This window comes from Pteropus vampyrus, unplaced genomic scaffold (assembly GCF_000151845.1).
Source record: "Pteropus vampyrus isolate Shadow unplaced genomic scaffold, Pvam_2.0 Scaffold197, whole genome shotgun sequence".
NCBI classification, from domain to species: domain Eukaryota; kingdom Metazoa; phylum Chordata; class Mammalia; order Chiroptera; family Pteropodidae; genus Pteropus; species Pteropus vampyrus.
Genome location: NW_011888978.1, coordinates 1,371,051 through 1,392,899, shown reverse-complemented (window position 1 = coordinate 1,392,899; position 21,849 = coordinate 1,371,051). Strand labels below are relative to the sequence as shown.

General features: G+C 41.0%; 2 protein-coding genes across 2 annotated transcripts in view; both read right to left on the bottom strand.

Annotated features, from left to right (window-relative positions):
* LOC105299961 (zinc finger protein 354C) overlaps window positions 1-10,006 on the bottom strand; it is a 22,149-nt gene extending 12,143 nt beyond the window's left edge. Inside the window, exons 1-5 of the mRNA XM_023537736.1 lie at window positions 9,287-10,006; window positions 8,264-8,367; window positions 6,665-6,791; window positions 6,518-6,572; window positions 6,202-6,291 (exon numbers count right to left, since the gene is read on the bottom strand). Of these exons, the coding sequence (XP_023393504.1) occupies window positions 6,202-6,291; window positions 6,518-6,572; window positions 6,665-6,791; window positions 8,264-8,296 (305 nt within the window). The 5' untranslated portion in view covers window positions 8,297-8,367; window positions 9,287-10,006. The remainder of the gene's footprint in view (window positions 1-6,201; window positions 6,292-6,517; window positions 6,573-6,664; window positions 6,792-8,263; window positions 8,368-9,286) is intronic.
* ZFP2 (ZFP2 zinc finger protein) overlaps window positions 1-21,849 on the bottom strand; it is a 50,850-nt gene that overhangs the window by 15,763 nt on the left and 13,238 nt on the right. The window contains 2 exon segments of the mRNA XM_011371949.2: window positions 12,814-12,818; window positions 14,610-16,077. Of these exon segments, the coding sequence (XP_011370251.2) occupies window positions 12,814-12,818; window positions 14,610-16,077 (1,473 nt within the window).

The window sequence follows — 21,849 nt, the reverse complement described above, 5'->3', positions numbered from 1 at the left end:
GTGTGTGTGTGTGTGTGTGTGTGTGTGTGTGTGTGTGTGTATATAGCTTTAAACTATGTAACTCTAGGGTTTCAAGCAAGGCATGCAAGTAGTATGACCCAAGCCCCTAGGGGAGGGCCAGAAACTAGCCCAATTTACTTCCAAATCCTCAAAGACTTCAAGGATTCGCATCATCAGGAACCTCCAGAAGTGTGTGTGTGGTGGGGGCGGGGAGGATAAAAGAAGGAGTTTAAGGTCAATTTAAAAAGTTGTTAGGCCCCCAGAGCCCTTTCCCAATGCAGAGCAGCTAGGGACTAGGGACATCCCTCTCCAGACTCCGCAAAAGACCAGAGGAATTTCCTCCCAGAGAAAGTACATCAGAGCAGCTCTGGATGAAAAATAACCAAGGCAGCTGATGGCGGGAGAGCTGTGTTGAAGATTCAAGTCCCACTCACTTGCATGTAGCACTTCTCAAAAGGACTTCAGCTTCCCACTGTTTAGCTAGGCAGACAGTCAGGGATGACCAGATGCTAAAGCCTCTAACAGGAAAGAGATATCAAAAGAATCAAAGAGGAAATTTGAGGACACAGAGCGTATGAAGGAAGAAGATCTTTTTGAAAATTATTATTTTTAAAGGTAAAATATTTTAACTGTAAAACATAAATAAGAGCTTACAAATAAAGCAGTATTCAGAGAAACGAGTTCCTGGAAATTAAAAACGATGGCAAAATTTCAAAACCCAATAAATTCCTGTAGTAAACAATTAGAAAACCAGAAAAAAATGAAACAACTGATTTTAGGTAATGGATAAGTGACAGGGAAAGATGGTGATCCCTGAGAGAAGTGAAACAGACAAGGGAAAACCTAGGGATACCCCAGTTTGGCCCCTGGAGGCAGATTCCAGGTCATTGCACAGGACCAAACAGCCCAGGAGTCTCAATGAATTGAAGTGACAGAGATCAAGGTTTGGGGAAACTGAGGCAGCTAGAATCTGTGGCCCACTGAAGAGCTGAAAGCTGAGGAAACTGAATTTGCAGTTTAAAACCTTCCCACCAAAAAAAAAAAAAAAAAAAAGTAAAGCATGGGGGTTTTTGGCATTAGCCAAGGAGGGGATTTTTCTAAATCCCTTAAACCCAATACCCACAAATCTGTTGACTTAAAAAAAAAAAAAAAAAAAAAAAAAAAAAAAGGTAAAGAAAAGGAAAAAAGCCTAGAAGACTTTGCTGGCTCTACCAAACATTTAATGAAGAAATGATGCCAATTCTCCACACGTTTTACCAGAAAATGAAGAGAAGGGGAAACTTCCAAATCCATTTTATAAGGCTAACATTACTCTGATACCAAGGGGAAAAAAATTACAAACTAATATTGCTCATAAATACTGATGCAAAAATTCTTAACGAAATGTTAGCAAATTAAATCTAGTAATATTTAAAAAGGATACTAAATCAAGACGAAACTGAGTTTATCCCAGGAATGTGAATTTTATTTGACATTTTAAAACCAATTGCAGTAATTCACTATATCAACCATAGCATCATTTTAAGGATTCAGAAAAGCATTTGACAAAAATTCAACATCTGTTTATAAGAAAACTCTTATCAGACCAGTAATAGGTGTAAATTTCCTTAACCTGATAAACAACATCTATAAACAAACCTATCTCTAATGTTAACTCAATGGTGAAAGGCTGAGTGCCTTTCCCCCAAGACATGGGGCAGGGAGGATGGCCCCTCTCACAGCTGCTTAGAAATTCATGCTTTCATTCAACAAATACATACTGGGACCTGGTGTGATGAGGACACCAGAGCAAATTGGTCCTTCCCTCATGGATCTGAGGGCAGAAAGGATTATTTAAACAGGAAACAAAAAGGACTAAGATAAAGATCATAAAGGTAAAGACTGATCTATTGTAGTTCATTAATTACAAATTGCTATTAGTAAAGAAAGAGAAAAGATAAGCTATAGACTGAAATATATACTAACTGATAAAGTATTAGATTCCCAGATATATATACAGAACTCCCAAAAATGAATAAGAAAAAGATAACTATAATAGAAAAATGGGCAAAAAATATGAATGTAAGTTATAGGACACAAACAATCAACATATAAAAAGATGTTCAATTGCACAAGGAAATGCAAATTAAGACCACGATGAGGCACCGTTTTTCAGGAATGGGACCAGGAGAATTTTTAAAAGTCTGAATGTTCCAAATTTTGGCAAGAATGTAAGATAATAGGAACTTACATCAACTATTAGCATAATCTGGAATTCATTTAATCAGCAATCAGGGAAAACTGAGTGGCGATGAAGCACATACCGTTAAACGCAGTATTTCTTTATCTATGAATATGCTAAAGAAAGTCCCAAACAAGGCCTATGTGTACAAAAGGAAGTACATACAGGAATATTTAGGTCAGCATTAGTCAACACAGCAAAACGTCTGGAAACAACCTCCAGGTCTATCAGCCAGAGAAAGGATCAATTAAGGAGCAATCACTGAAGGAATACCAAAGTGCAGTTAAGAAACACCTGGAGCTACACATCTGAACAAGGATTTAAAAACAAAAGTTGTGGTAAGAATGAGCCCTGTGTGGTTGGTACGTGGGTAGGCGCACTGCCTGAGTCACTAGAATAGTTGACGAGCGACGACCCCGCTAATGGATATACCTTTTGACCCAGCAGTTGCATTTCTGTGTATTTATCCAAAGCAAACCAAAACAATAATTCATAAAGATCTATGCACCCCTATATTCATGGCAGCACAATTTATAATAGCCAAGATATGGATGCAACCTAAATGCCCGTCAACAGACAATTGGATAAATTATGGTTCATATATACAATGGAATATTACTCAGCTATTAAAAAAAATGAAATCGTACCATTTGCAATGACATGGATGGACCTAGAGGTTATTATGCTGAGTGAAATAAGTCAGACAGAGAAAGATAAATACCATATGATTTCATTTACATGTGGAATCTAAGGAACAAAAAGTACAAACTAATCAAAAACAGACTCACAAATATAGAGGACAATCTGGTGACGGACAGAGGGGAGTGAGGTTGGGGGCTGGGAGAAAGGGGTGAAGCGTTAAAGAAGTACAAATTACTAGCTGATAGATGGTCACGAGGATGGGAAGAATGGCATAGGGAATGCAGTTAACATTAATGTTTTGGCTAGGTGGAGAGCCACAGAAGAGAAAGAGCAATCAGGGGGATTGTTTTACAAACTATATAAATGTCTAAGCAATGTACTGTATATTCTTGAAACTAATAAAATAAAATTTAAAAAATAAAATAAAATAAAAACAGAAGGTATGGAAAAGTATCTGTAGTACAATATATATGTATCAAATTTTACAGCCATAAAATTGCTTCGAGCTGTGGGTCAATGTGGTAAAATTGTGGAGACCAGCACAGAGCTGCCAGCAGGAAAGGAGGAAGGCTCAAGGGGGCGCACGCGAGACTTCGCATGTGCCACTACTTTCTGATCCTTAAGCTGACAGTGGGGTATGTATGGGTGTTGTTCCTTTATTCCTCAAACTGATCAAAAAATATTACATATCCTCTTTTGTACCTAGGATGTATATTCAAAACACACTTATTTAAGGTAAAGAAAGGAAACGATAATGCTAAGTGTAGAGATAAAATTACATGTCAGAGAAATAAATAAAAGCTGGTTTTCTAAAAAATAATTGCCAACAAATTTAAGAGAAAAAAATATGCAGGTAAAATGAGGAATGAGAAAGAGGACATAATATTAAAATGTTAAAATTATAGAGGCATATCATGCACAACGGTAAATGAATACATTTTATAGTTAAAATTTGATTATTTTAAGCTAAATGGTAAAATGTACAATTGATATAACAAAAAACAAACATAAATGGATTAATAAATAAGAAAAAAATACAAAAAGTTATTAGCAAACTACTCAAAATAAGGGATCAGGTAGTTTTCTTTAGGTTTACTGAGTAAACAATTTCTGTGTAATTAAAGCCATTTTAGAGGAGAAAAAAATGACACATTTGAGGGTCAGATGGGTTTCATGCTGGCTTCACCCTAATCCTGGCTTGCCATGTAATAGCAACATTAAATCCGTCCAAATTGATTAACCACTCTGAGGCTTGGTTTTCCATAAAGTGGGGTTCACCATACTTGCCCCACAGGCTGTAATTATTAAAGATGGCAACTGTTAACTGTTAAGTGGGGTTCACCATACTTGCCCCACAGGCTGTAATTATTAAAGATGGCAACTGACATAATTCCCCCGAAATCACTCAGCAGGGTGCCCAGCCATGGGCACTCAGTCAGCTTTTTCCTCCCTCTATAAGCTCATGACCCGGGGAAGAGAAAAATATAGAAGGAAAGCTACTTATCAAAAGGACTTGTTCTTATTCCTATTAAAAATTAAGTGTCTATTCTAAACCAAGAGTAATTGATGCAACAATGAAAAAGGTCTCGATCCAGTCTCTTAAAATCAGAGCAAACCCAGTAGCATTGTCCTTCGCTGTTTCTGAAGTCCTAGCCAGTCATTAAGAAGTGAAATAGAAGTAAGTAAAAACAAAAACTAAAAAGGAGTCCAAAGAATATTTTAAGAATAAGACAGAGTGACAAGGGGGATAAATATTTGGAAATGATTATCATCTTTTTACAGTAGCAATTTCCAGTTAAAAAGCAAAAGGGGATGATACGGTTCAAAAGTAAAAATACATAACCTTATTAAGAAATGGGGGAAACAGCTATAAATCTGTATTGAGAGATATAAAATAAGACCTCTTTCCAAGACCAGATAACCACTTTATTGGGAGATATAAAATAAGACCTCTTTCCAAGACCAGATAACCACTAATCTTCCTTCATGAATGGGCTCCAAGTTTGGGGTATCCAGGCAATGCAGAAATAAGAGGTCTGGAAACAAGGGCTGTGAGAGGCACCTGGGAAGGAATCAAGCACCCCCACCTGGTTTTTAAAGTTGTGACCCACACCTGGCTCTAAAGTCCCCTGTGGGCATCAAAGTCCTTCTTTGTCTTCATGCTCCCCCACAAGTGCAAAAAAGAATGAGTGTTAATGACAAATAAATTGAAGAATAAATGAGGTTATGATGCCAGAGTGGTAGGACAGAGGATGGATTTCTTTTAATTCCCTCCTCTTTTTTTGTTATCACACTGCTTGTATAATACAAAATGAAATATTACAATGCCTTAGTTTGGTTAAAATAGAACCTACAAATTCAGAACACTATTGGAGTAAGTTAAAAGATTTTTTTTGATAACTGTTTTGGAGTTAAGACATTTAAATTCCATAACAGATTGGGTCTTCAACATTCCAGGTATAGAGTTATTTACTGTAGGAGATAAATTCCTGCCTACTTCACTGGGCAAAGTCAATAACAAAAGGTTTTAAAATATATATTTAAATATTCTAAACTGCAAAAATGTTGTAGTGAAAGTGACCTGCTGTAATATCTTAGTTAAGGCAGCATGCTCTCTAGAACACTGAGATGTAGGAGAGGCACCCTCACTCCTGGTCTTAAAGCTACCAGACCCAGTGGGCTGCTCAAGACAAGAAACAGCCACTAAACTGTCATGTTCTCTGTGTCCCCAAGCAACAAATCTATGCCACTCACCAGGTGCCAAGTAAAACATCCCATGGACCTGGCCTTGCTCTCCTGGTGCTGAGAGCCCAGTGCAGTGCCACAAAAGCTGAACAATTACACGTTGGCTGGCTGTCTGTACACGAGTATGAACAAAAAGGAAGGGAGTTGAAGAGACGTGCAATGTTTAGCCAGGAAAGCAGCCATCGCAAGCACATGGTAACTGGCCTGTAGGACCAGAAGCCGCCCTGCTGTGGGTGACCCAGCATGGCTCCTCCTTGCTAAAGAAGTGTTAGCAGAGGCTGCACTGTCTGTCACATGCCGAACAGGACAAGGGACATGCAAGCATGGTGGGGGAGCCGCCCAGATTACATGTGAGATCTTTTCTAAACCGGGGACTATTAATCTATGACAAACAGGGAGAGAAAAAAAACCACGGAGACAAGGGTCCAGGGAGGCCCAAACTGCCACAAAGAAGGAGGGCCACATGCAGGTGGGGACAAATGTGGCAACAAAGTATCGAAGTGAACAAAAGGGAAAAGATGCTCATTTCTCAGCCCACGGCTTGCTGCATTTGCTGAGTTTCTCCCAATGTCTCCCACATGCGGGATTCTTACCCGGACAGGAGCCTCCAGCGGTGTCCGGCACCCATTCTTCTTCCCCTTTCCCAAGCTCGGCGAATATATCTGGCTTGGGTCCTAAGAGTCCTGTTTTTGAGGGAAAAAAATGGAGCACATCTGTTCATATTAGAGATAAAATCACTGCAAGGATGAGATCTGATTCTTGAAACTTTTTGGAAAAGGTGACTTGATAGGAAGGCCTAGGGTAGAGACATTTTCCCAGAGGACAAGAAGATGGCTCAGGCCTGACACAGACAACCTGTTCCCGGCCCTTCTCCCTGCCGAAGGGAGGGAGGATTCGACCCTTACTCACCTTAGGCTCCAAAAGAATCCTGTGCCCGGGACACCAAGAACAGGCATGTCGGAGCCTTGAAAATAACATCCTCAGTCAGCCTGTGCCCAGCCCGGCCTTCTCTGTGCAAGCAGTGTGAGGGCTCCAGAGAGGCGTCCCAGCACTCACCCAGCGAGACCAGGTTGCTGTAGTTCTCCAGCATCACATCCCTGCACAGGGCCCTCTGAGCAGGGTTCAGCTGTGCCCACTCATCCTGGGTGAAGAGCACAGCCACATCCTTGAAGGTCACCGATTCCTGTAATAGCAAGCCCAACCCTGTTGACCGCTGCACATCTTACACACCTAATACAGGTCTGTTGAAAGGCAACCAAATTAAAGCAGCTTGTAAACACAAGATACTTGTGTGACACAATGAACTTGATGAAAAGGTCAGGGAAGAGAAATAGCACAGTGGACTAGCACCATGGAGACCAGCCTCACGGAGAAAGTGGTGCCCAAAATGGGTCCTAAAGGAAAAGTCAACATCCAGGGGTGGGACCAGGAGCAGCCAGTGAGTGTGACTGGGCTGAACACAGCACCTTCGACAGGCTGCTCAGCCCTTTCAGTGATTTCTGCCAGCGGTTCCTACCCTGGACAGGCTTAAATGTGAAGGAATGAGAACAATTTAATCAAATTCATCAGAATTTATACACTCAGCTGAATGCTGATCCTTCAAAGTATAGTCCATACCCATACTCTATAGAGGCTGGCACTGCTCAGAGCCTTTCAGTAATTTATTGCAATTGAAAACACATCTTTTAAGAAATTAAAAAAATTTTTTTCAATTACAGTTGACATACAATAGTATATTAGTTTGAGGTGTACAACATAGTGATCAGATATTTATATAATTTACGAAGTGATCCTAATTAGTAGTACATACCATATATAGTTATGACAATATTATTGACAATATTATTGACTATACTCCCTATGCTGTACTTCACATCCCCGTGACTATTTTGTAACTAACAATTTGTACTTCTTCATCCTTTCACGTTTTTCTCCCAGCCACCCAACCCCATCCCCATCTGGCAAACATTAGTTTGTTCTCTGGACCTATGACTCTTTGTTTTTATTTTGTTGTTTAGATTCCACATATAAGTGATATCATATGGTATTTGCCTTTGTCTGACTTATTTCACTCTGCTTAAATACCCTCTAGGTCCATCCATGTTGTCGCAAATGGTTAGACTTCATTCTTTTTTTGTTTGAGTAACATTCCATTGTATACATGTACCACAGCTTTTGAATAATTTCATTGGTATGCAATATTCCTCTGAAGTAAAAAACCAAATGTCATTATAAAAAATTTTTAAAATAGAGTCCAGTAAATCCTACTGCCCCAAGAAATTGTTCCACCCGCTCTCTCTTCTCAGCTCCTGGCTCAGGAACCGCCTTTACCACTGAGACCAGAATCGCACTTGCTAGTAGGAAGAGTGCAGGTTTCCATTTCAGACCAACCTAGGTTCCGGTTCCAGTTCCAGTTTTTGTCACTTAGGTGACCTTTAACCAGTTCCTTAGCTTGATGCCCACTAGGATGAGCCTGCCATGGGGGGTGGGGGAGAAAGTAGTGACGGGGTCAGGCCTCTGAGTGAGACCGGATTGGGAAAAAAGCTCCTGGTCAGGAAAAAAAAAAAATGCCCCACTCTCCAAACCTCTACATTCAATCTTCCATGGCGATTCAGTGCGGGGGGCGGGGAGGAGCGCACAGCAACACCCACTCACCTGGATCGTGCCTGACAGGCGCCTGACAGCCATTCCTTCTTCTCTGAGGAGCACTTTTAGGAACAAGCAGAGTAGGGCTCCTCAGGCCAGAAACTCCTCCCCACCTGTCATGAGGGGACAGCCAGCCAGGTCAAGCCACCGCACACTGTCCTGAGTGAGGCTGTGAACATGCACTTCCCGGGCGGCCTCCAGCCCCCAGCCCTGGCTCCTTATTCCCTATTTGCTCCCCATTCTCTCTCCTCCCTCTAAGAGTATTTCTGGTGGCCTCCACGCACCATGCTGCCCCCGCTCCCATCCTTCTCCTAGCGCCCGACTCGAATTCTCCGCATCTTCCCTTCCATATACTAAAAGCACTGACTTGCCCTCCTGCCCCAGTTCTCATGCTTTGTCCCCACTCTCCGGCCATTGCCCTTAAGTTATGCTGAAATCTCTAGAGAAGTGTCCCCTCACTGGACAGCTGCCTAATTCTGGGAGAGGAGTGGAGGAAGTGCGGAAGGAGGGTCGTCTTCCTCCTCAAAAAAGAAACGAGGAAGGCTGGATCTTCATTGCCGACTTCTCTCAAGCCAAGCCCTTCTCTGGCCTCGCGCCTCTCCTTCTCTGGGGCCTAGTTTAAGTGAACTGGAGTCAAAGGTGCGCGGGCAAGCAGTGTATTTGCTTGTGAGGGGCGGGGGGTTGGTTAGAGGCTTCACACAACCCAGCCCATCCTACCGCCCTCTGCTCTGCTAGGTACACAGGGGGGTGGCCGCGGGGAGGATTCCGCGGACGGGGCTCCGTACCCCACCCAGAGCATCTACCCCTGGGCGTATTCGGGCTTCCGGTGGTCGGCTCCAAGATACGCGCCAGAAGCCCTGACAGCGCTTTCCACCAGCACTGACAGATTCGGATTCGAAACCCAAAAGCCCACACAGGGTCGTCCTCCCTCTTCTTGGAATCAAACCTTAGCTATATATCCCGGTAAGTTTGAGGAACCAGATCAGCCTCCTCCTGAACGGAGCTCTACCCAGACCTACCTCCCCGACCTACCTCCGTCCTTCTCCCCGGGCGCGACCACCCACGCCCGCTCCCGCTCTCCAGATAAGGCTCTGGCCACCGTGCTGGTCACCACCGGGTTGCCCTGCGAGGAGCCCCTGCCGGTGGCTAGAGATCGCAACCGCCACATTGCCTGCAGAACACAAAGACCTGGAATCTGCAGCCCGAGTATGAACTGCGCTTGCGCGTTGCCCTGGGAACCGCTGAGCTGAATCCCCACAAGTTCGAAGGCTGCGCGCTTCTGCTTCCCAGACCGCTTCCCAGACCACTTCCCAGATGGCAAACCCGCAGCGAGAAAAATGTTGCGCGCCTGCGCAGATAGGGCCCCGCTTTTCAAACCCCTCCCCTAGAGGCTTGCCTCACTGAAACTACATTTCCCAGGGGCCTCGGCGGGGCTTCGCCGTGCCGTCATGCAGGTAACAACCCGTGGGCTAACCCTCAGGTGCGGCTTTGGTTCCGTTCTGGTCAGGCTGAGACTCGGGCTCTGCCTTGAAAACACGCCCAAGAAGATGGAGACTAGCGGAAAGTTGACAGCGGGATAAGGGAAGTCAGTCCGGGGGGGCCGCGCCTGATCTGGTGAGGAGAGCGGATCGAAGGCGGTCTCCGAGGACAGAGTAGGAGGCAAGAAGCCGAAAAGGCGCGTTCCAGAGGAAGGACCCCGCCGAGACTGCGCCTCGGGCCCCAGGGACGCAAACGATACTGACAGTGTGGCTGGCGGCCGCGCGGTGGTGGTTCGGCGAGAAGTTGGGTGCAGGGCGGGGAGGACACAAGTGTCGGGCTGGAGGCCGGCAGACGAGTGCGGAGGCTGCCGCGGCGGTTCAGGACAGCGGATGGTGGCAGGGACCTGGGCGGTGGCCTCGACAGTCGAGGGTACGGCGCCTTAGATACGTCGAGCAGGGAGAATAGCCTTGGTTCTCCGCGACTTATCAGGGGAAGAAGGAGCCTGGGTGCCACGGAGGCTTTCTCTTGGACAGCTGGGTGGTATTTAGAGAAAGTGGTATTTGTTTTTGTCTACAGTATTATCAGGGGTGGGCAAGAATGAGGTGACATACAGAAACATCCAACTTCGAAATATTTAGGTGTTTTTGAATACTTATTTTCATGAAGCTCAGGAAGGAAAGATGAGAGGGTTTTAACTCTGTCGGTGGTGAAAAAACATCCAAGAATGTGACCTGAGGTTTGTCAGAGAACTCTTAGGAAGCAATGTCAGTGACTTTATGTGACAGCATAACATTCTGTCCTGGGTTTTACTGACAGTTTCATTCTACAGACACTTTTGGAGCACTTAACGCTGGACTAGGGGCTAGAGAAATAGCAGTGAAAACTCTGCACTCATGCAGGTTTAATTCTACTCAGGGAGGCAGTCAATAAAACAAAATACCAAGTACAGATGACACAGTGAAGCCGTGTTAAGATTTAGACTGTGACGGGCAATGGGAGTTAATTATGAGTAGCATTTGGGGAAGTTTTCTTTGAGGAGATAACATATGAATAGAGAAAGGAATAGAGACAGGGAGGAACCCACCTGCCTACCTGGGAACAAGCCATCTGAGGAGGGAACAGGAACGCTGTCCTGAGAAGGGCTGATGAGTTTGAGGCTTAGCAGGACCAGAACGGAGAGCATGTGAACAGGGGAGAGTGGGAGATGGGATGAGGTCGGAGGCAACCAGAAGCCTTGAGGCCATTGTAGGAACTCTGGATTTAATCTGTGATGGAAACCACCCACGGGGGTTCAGCAAAATAGTGACATGGCTGAGCACACTGACAGAAATCACTGGTCAACTGTGGGGAGAACAGGCTGGCAGGGCTCGAGGGCATACAGGGAAACCTGTTAGGCTATTAGCAGTCCAGGGAGGGACAGATTCCATTACATAACCCTTCTACAAGGTATCTGTTTGGAGAGCCTAGTCATTTTAAGATAATTAAGGGTTCTGGACATCACACTAAGAAGTTTGGGTATTATTCTGTTTTCAGGTACATGAGGATGATAATAAAACGTTCGTTGAGCACTAACTACATGTTGGGCACTTTTATAAGCACTTTACATTAGTTATCTGTAATCCAAAGCTGAGGTTTATACACTTAACAAATGAGAAAACCAAGGCATCATTATGTCCAATGTCCTGCCCAAGGTCTTATATCTAGCACATGCAGCCAGGAGTCCTGCACCTATTGATAGAGAAAGGGTGCAAAGGTTGTCCTCATTAGTCGTTGCCCAGAATGGCTGCCACACAAGGAGGGCCTAAGGCTTCCCAGACTCCTGAAATAATAGTGAAACCTCCAATTATCTGACTCATTTCCCTTGATGCTCCCTCTATGGGTCAATATTTTACCAATCTTGAGTTACTGCATCCACCTTATGCTTCAATAACTTCATTTTTCCTCTCCAATCTTGTCCTGCGCCTTCCTTTTGAGCCTTTATTGTGCTATCATTTTCATCTATTTTCTACCCATTTCTCCTCTCGGCCTCTTTTCTTCCCCTTCCTGTCTCTTGAGATGGGGCAGGAAAACGAAAAAATAAGTGAAGGGAAAAGAGGAAACTGGATATAATGGAGATATTATTTGAAATCTATTTCTGAGGATAGTTAATTCAGTTTCATTCTGTCTCTGATGTTCACACTCCATAATTAAAACTTAGAGGTCATGTAGCCCAAAGAGACTGAATTGCTCAAGGACCAAACACTGAGAATCCATCGGGAACCTCCTTCATTGTCACACACAAACGTCCTCTGCTCACATCACTGATCACCAGCTCTCCCCATGGACAGTCTCCTTCTCCCTGGAGAAAGATTCCCATGGCCTCTACCTGTGCTCCAGATCTTATTCCCCATGTTAAGTTGCATGTCCTTCCTTTCCACACCATTCAACACTCCATGCCCCTTTTAGGTAGTAAACGTGAATTCTTCTACCTGGAATCACGTACACAGTCTTAGCAGATTGTTTGCTAAGTCAGTGCTTTTCACAGATATTTTACCTGAAGCTACGGAAGCCATCATGTGATCATGATGGCAACACCATGAAACTCAAGACATTGAATTATTTTGTCTCTGAACAAATGCCAGTCACCTCCAGATTTGTTATGTGAGGAAATAAACTATCTGTTTGTAAGCCATTATTAACTGGCCTATTATGTGTAGCCCAAAGCTCTTCTGATAGCTCTACTCTCTCTGTCTCCCTCTAGTTATCTTTCTGAACTTTCCTTTCCCAGTCACGCTACTAAGTCTCTTTCAACCCTTAACTCACTCTTCAACCTACTAAAATTTACAGAGGTTATCAAATAACAAAAACCAAAGGCCATATTTCTATTGTTATCTTACTTTAACCTTCTGTAGCATTTGGAAATATTATTCCTGTCCCTGTGCTAAAATTCCCTTTACTTCTGTGCCACCACCTTCTTCTGATATTTTTTATGTTTTTCTTGGCTGTTTCCCCTCAGCTTCTACTGATTCCATTTCCTCCATTTCCCCACTCAATAACAGTACAGCCATCCCCTCTTATCCACGAAGGACATGCTCCAGAACCCCCTCTGGATGCCCGAAACCATGGATAGTACAGAACCCTATATGTCCTATGTTTTTTTTCCTATAAATACATTCTTATGATAAAGTTCAGCTTATAAATTAGGCATAGTAAAGGATTAACAATAATAATAAACTAGAACAATTATAACAATATACTGTAGCAAATTGTGAATGAGGTCTCCAAATATTTTATTATACTGTACTCACTCTTTTTGTGACATGACATGATACAATGCCTATGTAATGTGATAAAGTGAGGTGATGACACAGTGGGATGGCACGGGAGTTCACCATGCTACTCAGAACAATACATAATTTAAAATGTGAATTGTTTTATTTAGGAATTTTCCATTTAATATTTTTGGATCTGAGTTGACCGTGGGTAACTGGAACTGTGGAAAGCAAAGCTGTAGATAAGGGGGGACTACTGTACTCCAGAGCAGCCTTCCATCACTGTCCTTCTACTTATTCTGCTGCCCGTTAGGAAGTCTCACTTGGATATCCAGACTCATCAAAATGCCCCCAGGCTGAACTCATCATTTCCCCCACAAAATTGGTCAACTTTATGTTTTTAATTATGGCATCCCTACCTACCCAAATAAATTCACATGCCCACATTTAATCAGTTACTATGTTATCTAGATTCTGTCTCACTGTTGCTTGAATTCTTCCTTTCTTCTCCCATCCCACTGCCACTTTCTCAGTTTTAAACTTGGGAAACAAGAATATATTATTTTGATTTTCTTACTGTGTCTAGCACATATTTAGCACTTATTAAATGTGTGTGAAATAAATGAAATTGTCTTAGCTACCATCTTAATTATAGGTCCATAAAATGTCCATGTGATCGTTCTGAATAGGTTTTGAGTTAAAGATTTTGTTAATAAGTTAGACATTCATGTCTATTAGTGTTTAGCCTATTCTCATTTTCACTTTGACAGTGCATGATACAAAGATATGCATTTCAATCCTATATACTTAAAGACTATATTTAAGTTATAGTGTCTTCTAAATAATTAGCTTATTTAACGATTTAATGACTGTTAATTGTAAATTCAAAACAGCATGCTATTGCCGTAAGATCTGTACAATTATTCCATCATCTAGTAGCAACCAGCCTATATTTTAGGGAAGAAAATAATTCAAGGAGAAGGGGAGGAACTTGGAGGGATAAGAGGATTGAGAGGTAGAGAATTTTAACTCACAACATCCAGAGAAACCATACTGTGGAATAGGAGCATCTACATAACATATATAACATGGTAAAGGATCAAGGATATCCCACCATTCATTATATTTATAGGTCTGCAGCTTTTCAGAGCTCACAGGGATCCCGGAGACCTTCTAAATCCAAAATCCCTCATTTACCAAATTAGGACACTGTGACTCAGTGAAAGTAGGTGGCTTGACCAGGTTAGTGGCAGATCAGATTATATACCAGGACTCTGGGCTGTCCAATTAAGCACTCACATTTTCTCTCCAGTGTGAAGTCTCTGATGCCCACTGGAGAATCTGCAGCATGATACAAGAGAACTTATCTTCAGCATGAATCCTCATTGTTTAGAGTGTCAGCTACTTAAACCTTCTGACAAAGTTTTACTTTCTGAATCAATCAAGATCTTTCCACTTTTATATGGTTTCTCTGCAGTGGTTTGTATTATCTGATATGGTATAATATACTTCAACTAAAAGATTCCTAAGACTGTTACATTTATTAGGTTTCTACATTATATGACTAATCTGATTATCACTGAAGAGTTAATCATGGTAAAGGGTCCAATAAAAACTCTCTTCACGTATGAGTTCTCTGATGTCGTGTAAGGTTTGTACTCCGACTGAAGGCTTTCCCACATTCGTTACACTGATAGGGTTTCTCTCCTGTGTGAGTTCTCTGATGCACTATAAGGGACGAATTCTTAATGAAGGCTTTGCCACACTGATCACATTCATAGGGTTTCTCACCAGTATGAATTCTTTGATGCTCAATAAGGTATGCACTCTGGCTGAAAGCCTTTCCACATTCATTGCATTCATACGGTTTCTCTCCAGTATGAATAACCCGATGTACGGTAAGGGATGATCGTCCAGTGAAGTGTTTTCCACATACGATACACTCATAAGGTTTCTCTCCAGTATGAATCCTCCGATGCTGAGTAAGAGATGAATTTTTACTGAAAGCTTTTCCACACTGATTACATTCAAAAGGTTTTACTCCAGAATGAAGTCTCTGATGTTCTATAAGGTATGTACTTTGGCTAAAGGACTTCCCACATTTGTTACATTTGTAGGGCTTTTCTCCTGTGTGATTTCGTTGGTGCAGGGTAAGAGTTGAGCTCTTACTAAATGCTTTTCCACATTCACTACACTCGTAGGGTTTTTCTCCAGTATGACTTCTCTGATGTACAATAAGATGCATACTTTGACTAAAGGCTTTTCCACATTCATTACATTCGTAGGGTTTTTCTCCTGTATGTGTTCTTTGATGCACTGTGAGATTCATACTTTGGGTAAAAGCTTTCCCACATTCACTACATTTGTAGGGTTTCTCTCCAGTATGAATCCTTTCATGTTGAATAAGGGATGAATTCTTGCGGAAAGCTTTTCCACACTCTTTACACTGATAGGGTTTCTCTCCAGTATGAGTTCTTTGATGAACAGTAAGGTTCATGCTTTGACTGAAGGTTTTCCCACATTCATTACATTTGTAGGGTTTCTCTCCAGTATGAATTCTTTGATGTACAGTAAGGGAGGAGCGTTCAATGAAGTGCTTCCCACATACATTACACTTATAGGGTTTCTCTCCAGTATGAATCCTCTGGTGCTTAAGAAGAGATGAGCTCTGGCCGAAGGCCTTCCCACATTCATTACATTCATAGATCTTCTTTCCTACAAACATTCTTTGAGTTTTAATTAATTCAGAATTTTGTTTGATATCTTTTCCATGTGAATTCTGATTATAAGGCCTTTTTCCCCCAGGAGTATTTTGTTGTTTATCAATAACTGAACACTGACTGGAACATCTTTCAAATTCATTACCTCCACATACCCTCCTCTCAGTGAGGGTTTCCTTTTGGGTAAAGGCCACTTGACCCAGAAGTCTATCTTGGTTTTTCTGTTGCCCCTCTAACCAACTATCAGATTCCCAGGTTTTCCCTAAAGAAGAATGCCAGAGACCTTCCCTTTCCATTATTACCCTATAGGATAAATCTTCAGTAATGTTGGGCTTTAGAGTTGGCTCTTTGGTTTCAAGTCTTGTCTCCCAGTCTGTAAAAAATAAAAAATTCAAATGCACATTGGTTTCTATGCTGGGAGAGTGAAAACTGTATAAGGTGGGAATGAGAATAAAACAGAGTAACTATAGGGCATGTCTGAGAGCTTTCGAAGATGTCCCTACAATTAGGAAGACAACTGGAAAGAAGAGAAAGAAAGTGAACCAGTCCATAAATAACAGGGGAACCACTGAGACTTCATTCTCTCAGACCCCATATCTTATGCCCAACAGATGGCCTGAGGGCAGAGAGGTGGAGGGCAGGAAACTACAACTTAAGAATCCAGTTGTCAGCATGATCAAGTCAACAGCAGATATCAACACTGAACCAGGAGACCACAGGCCTGTGGGCAAGGGCTTTACTGTGAGGCAAGGGGTATGCACTAACTGGACCACCTCCTTCCAACCTAATCTGCTTACATTAAAGAAAAAGTGGTAAGCAAAGCTGGGTCTTCCTCCAACACGTGCACATCAGAGTAACCAGAGAAGACCTATCCAGTCAGGTATGAAAATAAGAGACAACACATACATTAGAGGCGGCCACTTGTCCCGCCTCACTATCATATCCAGCTATCCAATTACAGTTTCCTTAGAACATTTAGAGTATAACCAGGAAAAACACAAAGGGCAAATGGGACCCATTCACACCGTCAGACAAACACAAACTCCAGACAGAACCACCTCCACTCACAGGTGATATGCAGAAAATACTAAGTTTGGAAACTATGTAGAGGGTTAAGAAGTAAAATTTTTAAATATAAACAGAATGGGAAGATAAAAGAAGCAAAAAAAACCAAAAGGGAGAATAAACATTGGAAGAATAATTACATGCTTCCAGTCATCCAAAGACAAAATAAAATTTAAAAAAAATTAAAAAGATATTTGTAACAATGACTCATGAAGAACTAGTACCTAGACCTGGAAGACAATGTCTATGGAACACTAAGCTCACTAGAAAAATTGGCAAAGACTTGAATAGGCACTTAATAAAAGGAAACCTGAATGGGTGGTTTAGCAAGCCCACTAATAGGTCTACACACGTAGGTTAAGTCTAACTTGCAGAGGTATACCACAATTAATAATTTTAAAAGTAGCATTGCACAATAGCAAAAAAAAAAAAAAAAAAAAAAAAGGACCCCAACACAAATATCCATCATTAATAGAATGGATAAATAAACTGTCAAATATTTATACAAAGGAATTACTGACAATAGTAAATGTGGACTTCATATTTGTGTCTCCCTAAAATTCTTATGTTGACGCCAAATCCCAATGGGATAATTTAGGAGGCGGTGCCTTTGTGGGGTCATTAGGTCATGCGGGTGGAGCCCTTGTGATGGGATTAGTGCACCTGCTTCCTCTCTGCTCTCTGTCATGTGAAGGCATAGCAAGGCTGCTGTCTGTGAACCAGGATGAGGGTCCTCACCAAGAACCCTACCATGCTGGCACCCTGATCTCAGACTGCCAGCCTCTAGAACAGTGACAAATAAATATTTAATGTTTAAGCCACCTAGTCTATGGTATTCTCTTATACCAGCCTGAAGTGACTAGTTAAAATTAATAGACTAAAGCTACATATTGTCAATATGAATGAATTAAATAATTCAAACAAAGTCCCAGCAAAATACATATAGCAAGAATCCATTAGATAAACTTTAAAAACAGACTAAAAGTAAATATATTGTTTAGCGGTTCATTTATGGATGGCAATACTATAAAGAAAAGCAAAGGAAGGAAATTACTACAAAAGTCGCATCCTAGGGAGAGGTAGGAGTGTGTGGATGAGGAGGTGCACACAGCATGGTGAGGACACCAGTGATATTCTGTTTCTTACTCTGGGTTCTAGTGCTTGTGTGTTTAATTTCTTTCCTGTTCATTAGTCTTCATCATTATGAACTATAAAAAGAAGCAGTATGTCATAATGATTAAGACAACGAGTCTGGAGCCACACTACCTGGCTCAAATTTGAGCTCCACGACACTGTTAGCTGTGTTACTTAACATATCTGTCCTCAAGTTTTCTCACCTGTTAAACGGTAATGATCTCACAGTGTTGATGTAAAAACAAAAATTAGTTAATATTTATAGTATTTACATTAGAATATGTAGGTTTTTGTTAAATAATGTGTATTTTACACATTATATATACCATTTCAAAAAACAAATGAGAACAAAATGTTTGCTATGTTGGAAAATATTAATCATTTTAAGTTGAAACACTATGTACTGCCAAAAGTTTAATAAGATTTGTTATATCTTCGTGGAATTTAGAGACCTAATTTAAAAGTTAACGCTGAAGAGTTACTGCTTAAGAAAAATAGGTTAAAAATAGGTTACCCACATGTGACTCAAGAATTCAACAGGCCAGTACTCTATTCATGTACAGAGAAAGCAAAAGCACATTCTTAAATATGAAAATTCAGTAATTACAGTACTCCTAACCATTCCTGAAATATTACTTAAATATTCAATTTGAACAAAGGATTGGTCTAGGAATTCCAGAATGTTCACTATTAGGAATCTCTTAATACCATATTAATAGACCATGGAAAAAGGACATATGCTCAGCCTGATAAATGTTTCAAAAGTATTTGGTCAAATTCAATACTCAATCCTGATCCAAAACCAAAAATTTTAACACTGTACCAAGTATAAAAATAAAACACTAGAAGAATTCACATTAATAACAGAATCAAGGAAAAGATATTTATTATTACTGCTATTATTGTTCCAAAAGTATGAGTAATTAGACAATAGAGAGGAGAGGAAATTTTGTTTTTCTAATTATATAACTGCCTCTCTAGAAAACATAAAATTGTTAGGGTGGCTTTACTCGGAATGAGTGAAATACTGTGGGCTTAGAACTTGAGCACTAACGGTGAAAAACTAGCTCTTCCAGGCCTGGACAACACTTCAGATTGTGCCATTTTGCTATTTCATTGAATAAGGACCCTATAATGCACATGGCACTGTCTTTGGCCATAACAAGGGTTCGATGATTCTTAACTGTTATTACCATTATTATTTTGTGTTAAAAATTATATAGCTCTCTCTTCCTTTCCTTTTTTCCTAAACAGGACTTTCAAATGGTAACCCATACTCCCAGTCTTACAGTGCCTCGTTAACTTCTAGGATTTATATCGTTTGGTACTTGTCAGGATATGAACAAGAGTCCTCAGGACCAGGGGTCTGGGAAAGCACAGGTCTTTCAGTATTTATGGCTGGGACTGTCTGTAGTAGAAGCCTGCAGAGTATTTGGGTGGTGGGTGTGGGGCTTGGGCAGGAGTCCTCATTCTTCTAGGACAAGTTGATTTCTTTCCTTTCGCTCATTACATTTCTTCCATCCCCAAATATTTAAGCTACTCCTTCCACTCAACCAGACTCCCTCAACAGTCACCTGATTGGACTTCCTACTTAAATCCCTGCTGCCCTACAATGCATCCTACATACAGAAGCCAGACTGACCTGGACATGATAAATCACTCATTCCATAAATGTATGTTGAGCCAGGCACTGCTCCAGGTTCTAAGGCTATAGCAATGAGTAAAACATGTGTCTGCCCTTCAGGAACTTATATTTTAGTGAGAAGAAGAAAGACAGTCAACATAATAAGTAAAATACTTAGTATTTAAGTGGTATACCTTATAGAAAAATTAAAGGGAATTAAACGGAAACAGGGAATTTAACAGGTGAGGAAAAAGGTATGTAATTTTAAATAGAGTCTTCAGGAAAGGCCTCCCTGAAAAAGTGCCATTGAAGCCAAGATTTTAGGGGCTAAGGAGGGAGTTCCAGGCCTGCAGGGAGAGCAGCCCAGATGGAAGGAATGGCCAGTGCTGCTGCCAAGGCATGCGCTGCCCTGTGCCACGATGAACGAACTTCCGCATTGCCTACATTTATTGTAGTCATGTAGGTCAGCTTTCCTAGTAACGGAAACAAGGACACGTGTCTATACTAAACACGAGTGAGACTCAAGTTAGCATGAAGGGAGACAGGGATCCCAATGGAATATAAATTCTGTGTGTATACATACATATGTATCTCTCTCTCTCTCACACACACACACACACACACGGTCACCCAGTACATCTCTAGAATGATACAAAATCACATATGAAACACAAACAATAGGTTTCCGTGTTGAGGGGTAGTTAAGGGTAGCTTCCTGGAGAGCTTTAAATGTTATAGACTCTCTATCTTCGTTTTTAGGCACACTCTTTGGTAACAGATTTCTAATACTTTATACATGTCCTTAACTCTTGTTTCCTTCATAACCAAACATCATCAGCTGATTTAAGTCTAATGACCACTGATTAAAGGCTAATCACGAACTGCTTCCACATTACTAATAATTTCCATCTTTGTTTCAACATGAACAGGTTTACTAGTGATAATACTGTCTTAGAAATAGCAGTTCTAAATTTGTGTCTTCTACTCAGTTTTGATACAAGAGCAAAATCTAACAAAGCACTCAACAACTATACACATGAAAACTTTAGCACAGAGAAAGAAAACAATCATCTAAAAAGTATATTAAAAATAATGCCTTTTGCAATTGCAACAAAAAGAATAAAATACCTAGGAATAAATTTAATGAAACATGTGAAGGACCTATATAACGAAAACTACAAGACCCTATTAAAAGAAATTGAAGAAGATACAAAGAAATGGAAAGATATTCCGTGTTCTTGGATTGGAAGAATCAACATAGTTAAAATGACCATATTACCTAAAGCATCATGTAGATTTAATGCAAGCCCCATCAAAATCCCATTGGCATTTTTTAAAGAAATAGAACAAAAAATCATCAGATTTGTATAGAAGCAGTAAAGACCCCAAATTGGCAAAGCCATTCTGAGAAAAAAGAACGAGGCTGGAGGCATCACTCTGCCCGACTTCAAACTATACTACAAAGTGACAGTAATCAAAACGGCATGGTATTGGCAGAAAAACAGACACACAGACCAGTGGAACAGAATCAAGAGTCCAGAAGTAAATTCCTATTTATATTGGCAAATAATTTTTGACAAAAAAGCCTAAAACAAATAATGGAGAAAGGAAAGCCTCTTCAATTAATGGTGCTGGGAAAACTGGAAAGCCACCTGCAAAAGAATGAAACTAGACTGTTGTCTATTACCACACACCAAAATTAACTCAAAATGGATTAAGGACCTGAATATAAGAACTGAAACAATAAAATGCATAGAAGAAAACAGAAGAACTAAACTCAAGGACCTTGGACTTAAAGAGGATTTTATGAATTTGACCTCAAAAGCAAGGGAAGTAAAAGCTAAAATAAATGAATGGGACTACATCAAACTAAAAAGCTTCTGCTCAGCAAAAGAAATTGTCAACAAAGTAAAGAGACAGCCATCTGAATGGGAAAATATATTTGCGAGCAATTCTTCCAATAAGGGCCTAATATCCAAAATATACAAAGAACTCATACAACTCAATAACAACAAAAAAGCATATGATCTAATAAAAAATGGACAGAGGACGTGAACAGACACTTCTCCCTAGAGGACATACAAATGGCCAACAAATATATGAAAAGATACTCAACATCGCTACCTATTAGGAAATGCAAATCAAAACCAAAATGAGATACCATCTCACACCTGTTAGAATAGCTATAATCAATAGGATGAGTAACAACAAATGCTGGAGAGGATGTGGAGAAAAAGGAACCCTCATACACTGCTGGCGGGACTGCAAATTGGTACAGTCACTATGGAAAACAGTATGGAGGTTCCTCAAAAAACTAAGAAT